The following is a 7,466-nucleotide window of genomic DNA, read 5'->3' as shown; positions in this document are numbered from 1 at the left end:
TTATTTCTAAAGTTCCACAATATAATAATATATTTTTGGGCTTGGATTAAAAAGTGATGTCAAAATTTGCAGTTAAGAGAGTATAACTTTTATGATATATCAGCATCATTTTATCAATTCTCAACAAGTTCCCTGTTGATCACTTTTATATCTGTGGCAATGGCAATGACAAATTATATTAAACAATGAACTCTCAGAACAGTAAACAAATAGCACATCATTAAGTTAAGTGTCCTTCTGAGCTCTTGGATAGAAAAAAAAAAATTATCTATTATTATTTTTTTTTTTAAAGGCATGATCATTCACATTTAGATAAATAAAGCTTATCCATATACTAAGGTTTGACAAAGCTTTATACTTTCAATATTCAACTGTAAATTAGTTAATTAAAGTGTAAATATATAAGTAATACTTTAGTCAGAGTGAACAATATTTGTTAACTATCCAGTAAAATTTAAGTGGAATTTGTCAATTCTCCCATTTTCTTTCCTTCAAGAATAACAGACCAGCCATAATAGAAAGACAAATGTAGAAGCAGGATTGTAAGTTAAAATCTAATGTAAATTTTTTCAAGACATAAAATTCCTGAATATCCATTGCAGCTACAACTATATTACAAATTCACATGTAACAAACATACTGATAAAAATAAATTCTAATGTATTTCTAATATATTTAGCATATCTAATTTATATAATTAAATGCATAGAAAATGTGAAAAGTTACTGGGGACTGTGTCACAGTACTTTACTAACTTAAGACACAAAAGGATGAAAAACGATCACAGGCCTTTTAATACAAGTTTATTAAATCATTTCCATTATATGTAGATGGTACAAGTGGACAATTGCACCTACGATAAGACAGCACCTGCTACCTGCTCTCTATACTAGTTACTTCACCATCTAATGTCTTATGATCACAGAGGTTACAGACTGTATTTAAGTAAAAAAATCTTTCCACAAATATACAGAATAAAATTACAAATGTACAATTTGATGGCATTCTTACTTTCATCCTAGACAGTCTATTTTCTCATCAAAAAGAATGTCTCATTTTTGAGAATGAAACAATACTTTCAGATGGCATACATTCCCATAGAAATCTGTCCAACCAATATATGAGTCACTATAAAACAGGTATGGACTTTGCTTAATTATTACTGCATCCACATGTCTATTTAAAATAAAACTAGGTGCTGATACAGACATATATCACTAGCTTTCCTTTTCCTAACAGACTTGCCAATAAGGCTGGCTGACAACTGTATTTGAACCAATATTGATGAATGTGACTCAACCAAATTCAGTCCATTAGCTTCGTCAAGAATCCAAACATCTTCAGCACTATATTTCACTCATATACAATATAACTTTTGTTTTGAAACATACATTCCAGACAGATGTATCTCAATATTGTAATAAATTGTTAAGGGATATATGTCAGCAAACCAATTTACAATCATAAATATAAAAAACAACAAGTAACAAATCTTTCACACATTTAACTGGCAGCACACATGATTACTGAGATGATGACTCTTTGCATTCAAAGCTGACAATGATGGCAATAACAATTTTCATTTGGTTACATGGTATCACATGGACAAGTCTGGGTACTTAGCATCAGCACCACAAATATGTTTCATTACAGAGAGAGAGAGAAAAAAAAGGGCAAAACAAAGATAATTTAAAAATAAATATTTATAGAAACCATAAACACAAAAATAAGTAAATAAACAAAAAATCAACCATATTTAAGGAGAATGTTGAGGATACCCAGATGAATCAGCTGCTATCTTCTTTCCTTCATCGATCACTGGGTCCCACTGGTGTGGAGGTCTTCTTTCCTGTCAGGGAAAAAGTACATGTAGAAGTTGTTATTCATTCAAAGAAACTTAAAGTTTACTGTATAAAGATATGTATATGAATATCATAATATTTCTATCCATGATGAAGTCAAAACAAACCTCCCCTTTATCATGAATGATATCAGCAATTAACTCTATGCATAAAGAATTTACAAATATTTTGCAAAATCATAGATGTCAAATACAGTTGCAAAGAAAAAAAGACATAGAAAAGAAAGAAAGGAAAGAAAGAAAGAAAGAGAGAAAGAGATCTTACTCTCTCTTCTTGTGAGTCAAACATACTATACTGAAAGTTGGTTATCATTAATATACCAAAAAGCATACAAATGAATATACATTTTTTTATTTACAATAATTACTACAAATCTTTCTTCCCTATCATATATATCAAATCACAGTATCAATGGTTTATATTATCTTTTTAGCTTACCAAGATTTCTTTGCCTTATTTAGCAAGATCTCGAGCATTTACTGTCTACAGAAGTAAGGAAATTACTGTTTTTACTTACATTGTGAATCTGTATAATATAATAATATAAAATACATGTTGTGAGAGGGTGGTGGTGGGAGATAGGGAGGAGTGTGTATATATAGTTTCTAATATTGGTTTATGAATCTAAATCATATAGGCACTGAGAGTTAACCAAACATTTGTCTCTTGATAGTGACAATTTTGAACTACTGTGGTACCTTCCTCATTAAGGATCATCCAAATTTTCAGAGTCTGAAAAGCTCATTGATGGTGCTCCTTTGTCTACACTTTGCCAGAAGGTGCGCAGCTTCATGAACTTTTTGTTTCCTATGAATTGCAGCATGCAAAAATTGGAAATAAAAGTAAAAAAAATTAAGAGTGAATAACATCAAGATGGAACTGTTAACCCTGGTAAATCTTCTACGAAAAGAAGAGGCCAAAGCAACAGTGCCATCCATTGGTAATAAGAAGCTACAGATCATATGCATACCTTTTAGATGTGAATGTAACCTTGGATCATCATTATATTCAGGGTCATCATAAAAATGACGTGGGGGAGATCTATGCCGAACATAACCATCAGGTGATCTTGCGAAGCGTCTGTCTGGAGAGCGTCTACCTGATCTACGGTCGGGCGAGCGGCGGTCTCCTCGAGAATCTGGTGATCTTCTCATTCTGTCAGAACGCATGTCAGGGGATCTTGTACGGTCAGATCTTCTATCTGGAGAGCGGTTCCGGTGTGAATCGGGAGAAGGTGGTCTACGGCGCAATATTGGGGGTGAATACCTCCCATCTGAGAAATGTGATCTATCACTTCGGGGAGAATAACGATCATTTCGATGTTCATATGATGGAGATCCTGATCTACGGAATGGAGGGGAAGACATCCCACCTGCAGGTGGGAGACGGCCCCCTGGGAGAGGAGGTAAAGGTCCCATAAATGGAGGTTCTCCTGGGAGGAATGGAGGAGGCAAGCCATGGGGTAGGCCAGGTGGGGGTGGTGGAACTCCAGGTGGCAAGCCATGGGGTGGAGGCACTCCTGGGGGGAACATCATTGGCAACATAGGAGGTGGACCATGTAAGGGATGAGGAGGAATGGGCGGAGAGTCTACTTCACGATGGAGAGATGGAGGGCCTGAATGATTCCCATCCACCATACCATCCGAAATGGGTCCAGGGGATGACATTGAACCATTAGCATCTACACCTGTTGAGAAAAGATAAAACTTGTTTTCATATACTTTGCTACAATGACCAGAGATATTGCTGGTACATGCTATGCAAATATACCAAATTATATAAACTTTTACTGATAGCATAGATCAGGGTGGTCCAATTGAATGGGATGATTCTTCATATTCAGTAGAAAAAGAAAAAGAAACTTTGGTTCTATGTGAAGTAACACTAGGTTACTTGAATGACAACATTTTTCATCACTTTCATCTAATTAGTAAGGAATTCAATTTGAGACCTTCAGCTCATATGGCCATTATTAAAATGACCCAGGTTATCAAGGAAGATGGACCAACCTGACTTAGATAGGCTACCATCTAATAAACTCTTTTCCTTACAATACAAGGAATTATTTCCACCTTTCAATACTGTAACTGAATACACACATTCTGGGATTAGTAATACAGTCTGCCACCTAAAACTAATTACATTTAGAGGCTAGTGTCAGGAATTGTGAATTTAGCTACCAGATACTGTTACTGTCACATGTACTGTATACAATCATCTACAGTACTGAATTGTCCCCCCCCACACACACACACACATATATGTATAACTATATTCCTTTAATTGGTAACTTACCGTGATTAGCATTAGATAAACTAAAAGATTTGTAGAACCCTGTGCAACAACAATATTATGAAATTCATAATTACCAATATAAAGTTATAACAAGTCTACAATTATCATTTACATACCAAAACCATTCACCAGAATCTTGTAAAATTATATCAGTTTACCAATGACATTTTACTAACGTTTAGCTGTAGGCTTTATAATGCCAATGGACTGCTGCTGTGATTCTTCCTTCTCTTTTTGCATCATGGCAAGGCGACTCTTCAACTGATTATTCTCCAGCCTTTGTTCCTCATGTTTCCGTTCAGCTGCCCTGGCCTGCACCTGTGGTAATGGTGTGACAGCTCTATTATTCACTTGCCATAACACAGTCATTCTCAGAGCAAATTTTATTTCAAGCAATATTGCAGTATAACATCAAGGGTCTTACCCCTACTACATTACAAGTGCAATTATTATCATATGCAAACTCAGAGAAAGTGCATTAAAGTTTTAGAGAATTCCAATATCTAAAAGAAATTATAACCATCTATATTTTCTATTTTACCACTTACCCAATTATCATGAGCCTTTTGTTCATGACTGGCAATCTGAGACTTGTAGGACTGTTCTTGGTCCTCGAGTTCCTTACGCAGACTATCCAGTTGTGTTCTGAAAAATAATGGCATATTGTATTTTGTACTCCTTATGTGGATGACAAATGACAAATACATTTTTTTCTGATTTCTATACACAGACTATTCACTTGTGTTCTGCAAAATAATGACAATGAATTGTATACAACCCATATGAACAGCACATGAAAAGTATTTTTTAATTTTTTTAACCTTTCACTCGTAACAAAAGTTTTCTAAATCAAAATATATTACTAAATAATACTATTTCACATGTACTAACTACATTTTTAACTGAAAAAAAAAAAAAAATAAAATAAATAAATAAATAAAATAAATAAATAAATAAAAATCTAATTGAGTAAAAGTTTAAATACATCTGCCAAGAACAAAAAACACTGACTCTAAAAATGTATTTTGAAATACTTTTTACCTTTTAACCCCTACAATCCAGATAATGTGACCATGTTATGAGAAAATTTGGCTCGAGGGGGTTGGGGGTGATGATAACATGCCATCATTTGAAAATGTAGCATTGGGCTGGGGTGACACGATCTTACGTTGTGAGTATTTTGGCTTAAGGCCGTTGTGATGGACTCACCACGAGTACACAAACCTCGTGGAAGTGGTTAGATTCATTTGGCATTTAGAAAGGGGCTTTTGCATTATTTCCAATGACAAACGTGTGGAATGTAATAAGCCATGGCCATAAGAGTGCCAGCTTCAGGGAGGATGCCATATCAATGCTCAGCATCCTATTTCTGGCCACCATGATAGGTGGCACTGGTTGTATTACAGAAAATTGAATATCATGGGGGGGGGGGGAGAAGAAGTAGTAGTAGTAGTAGAAGATGAAGAAAAAAAGTTGACACAGATAACAAAATATTAGTTATTGTTATTTTTGCAAATCAAATGACAAATATGGACATTAGAAAATGTCAAAAATCATTGGAAAGGGGATGCATAGAGTTATGTCACCACATATGATTGTTCGTGTACACCTGGCCTACAAGCTATGCATCCTTTAGAGCAGCTGCTCAAATACGCCTAATTCCCATAATTTGGGCCATGTGACTGCCGTGAAGCAACTGGATCCAATGGGTTAAAAGCAAATTTTTGATAAAGCAGCAAAGATTCATGATACATGTATATATGCACAATCACCCAAATACAAAATAAGTATATCTTCAATGTAACTAGATACAAAATAGCAGATTTTCTAAGCATATACAAAATCTAAAACTACAGTACTGAATGGTTATGTTTACCATTTAAGAAATTACTTGATTCTTCATTTCATAACTTGGAATACCAAAATTAATTTATGCAGTACTGCTTCTCAAAGGACAGATCTCAAATAATTTTACTATACATTCAATGTTTGACAATAATTTACTTTTTTTCCTGGGTGAAGCCAAAACCACTGTCATGAGTGGAGAGATCCATGCTTGTGAACCCCCTGGGCCTTGGTCTCACTGGTGCCTCACTTTTCAAGCTCATTCCCATAACGCCTTTAGAAGATTTTAAATCCCGCTGTATTGTAGAGGGCATTTCTGCTATTGCTCTTCCTTGTTGCTTTGCTTCATAAAGACTACGCATTGCTGCTACTCTGCTTTTAACATCATCAGAAGCAGGCGAGTCTCTTAAGTCAGATTCTGATTCACTTATAGACATAATGGGCATTTCTCTGATTCCTCTATCTGATGTAACAACAAATGTGGTGGGATGTGCTTCAGTGACAACAACTGACGATAAATCACAAAGGTTGACATTTGCAGTCTGAGAGAAGTTAGAATGAGAAACTCTTGCTCGACTATCTGAATGGACTTCAGTTGTAACTGAAGTTCTGCTAAATGATGAAGCTGGAAGACATGCAGTATCAACAGATGTGTATGACAGGGCAGTGGAGTCATATGAATGCCCACTTGATGTGTTTGATTCATGGACATGTTCATCAGAATCATGGGTGTAAGTGCTTATTTGAGATTTGTGAACACTAGCAGCAGATGAATACATTGATGAATTGAATTCCTCATTTGAGGTATGAGCTAAATAGGCTCTATATGCTGATGGAGCAGCTTGTTGCTGTGAAGAAGTTCCACCTGAGTTTTCAGGTACTGTATCTATACACCTTTTTTGTCGCCTCAGTTCAGCTTTGGCTCTCACACATTCCACCTTAAATTCATCTGACATAGGAACATTTTCTGTGGTTGGTGACAAGTCAGAGAGGCTGAAAGTATCTACTGATCTTGAATAACCTCTCTTAGATTTTACTTTCCTTTTGACAGCATGGAAATATAGATATATTAACAAAAAAAAACAAACATATACATATGTAAAAAATGTAAAATAAAGCAAAATATTTACAGCTGTTGATGATATGGTTTGGAGGAAATCATGATCCATTCTCCTTGTTTCCTTTAAAGTTTCAAAACAATCCTTAAGATATCAATATAACTTAAACGTACTAAAATTATTGCAAATGAAAATTATACTTACTTGTACGAGGCTATTTCCAGTTCATAATTCTGAATCTTCTTTGCAACGGCAGCTGCAGAGCCTTCAGCATCAACTCTCAAACCCTCTTGTGATTCCAATTCCCTGACACAGGAAAAAATAGTCAACTTATTAAAAACTTCCAGTAACATAACCATGTCTACCATTTGAGTGTCTGAATATGTGACTTATGTTATAAAATGAG

At 35.0% G+C, this 7,466-nt stretch overlaps 1 protein-coding gene across 7 annotated transcripts in view; it reads right to left on the bottom strand.

Moving 5' to 3' along the window:
• Positions 1-786: 786 nt before the first annotated feature.
• Positions 787-7,466, bottom strand: part of LOC119582541 (transport and Golgi organization protein 1-like) — a 59,618-nt gene continuing 52,938 nt past the window's right edge. For all 7 annotated transcript variants that reach the window (XM_037930873.1, XM_037930870.1, XM_037930868.1 and 4 more), the window contains 5 exons: positions 7,265-7,366; positions 4,706-4,802; positions 4,334-4,475; positions 2,833-3,549; positions 787-1,849 (listed from right to left, as the gene is read on the bottom strand). In XM_037930873.1, coding sequence (XP_037786801.1) covers positions 1,809-1,849; positions 2,833-3,549; positions 4,334-4,475; positions 4,706-4,802; positions 7,265-7,366 — 1,099 coding nt within the window. In that variant the 3' untranslated portion in view covers positions 787-1,808. The remainder of the gene's footprint in view (positions 1,850-2,832; positions 3,550-4,333; positions 4,476-4,705; positions 4,803-7,264; positions 7,367-7,466) is intronic.

The sequence above is a fragment of the Penaeus monodon genome, chromosome 16 (assembly GCF_015228065.2).
Source record: "Penaeus monodon isolate SGIC_2016 chromosome 16, NSTDA_Pmon_1, whole genome shotgun sequence".
NCBI lineage: Eukaryota > Metazoa > Arthropoda > Malacostraca > Decapoda > Penaeidae > Penaeus > Penaeus monodon.
The sequence above is the reverse complement of the archived record's forward strand: the minus strand, read 5'-3'. Positions and strand labels throughout refer to the sequence as shown.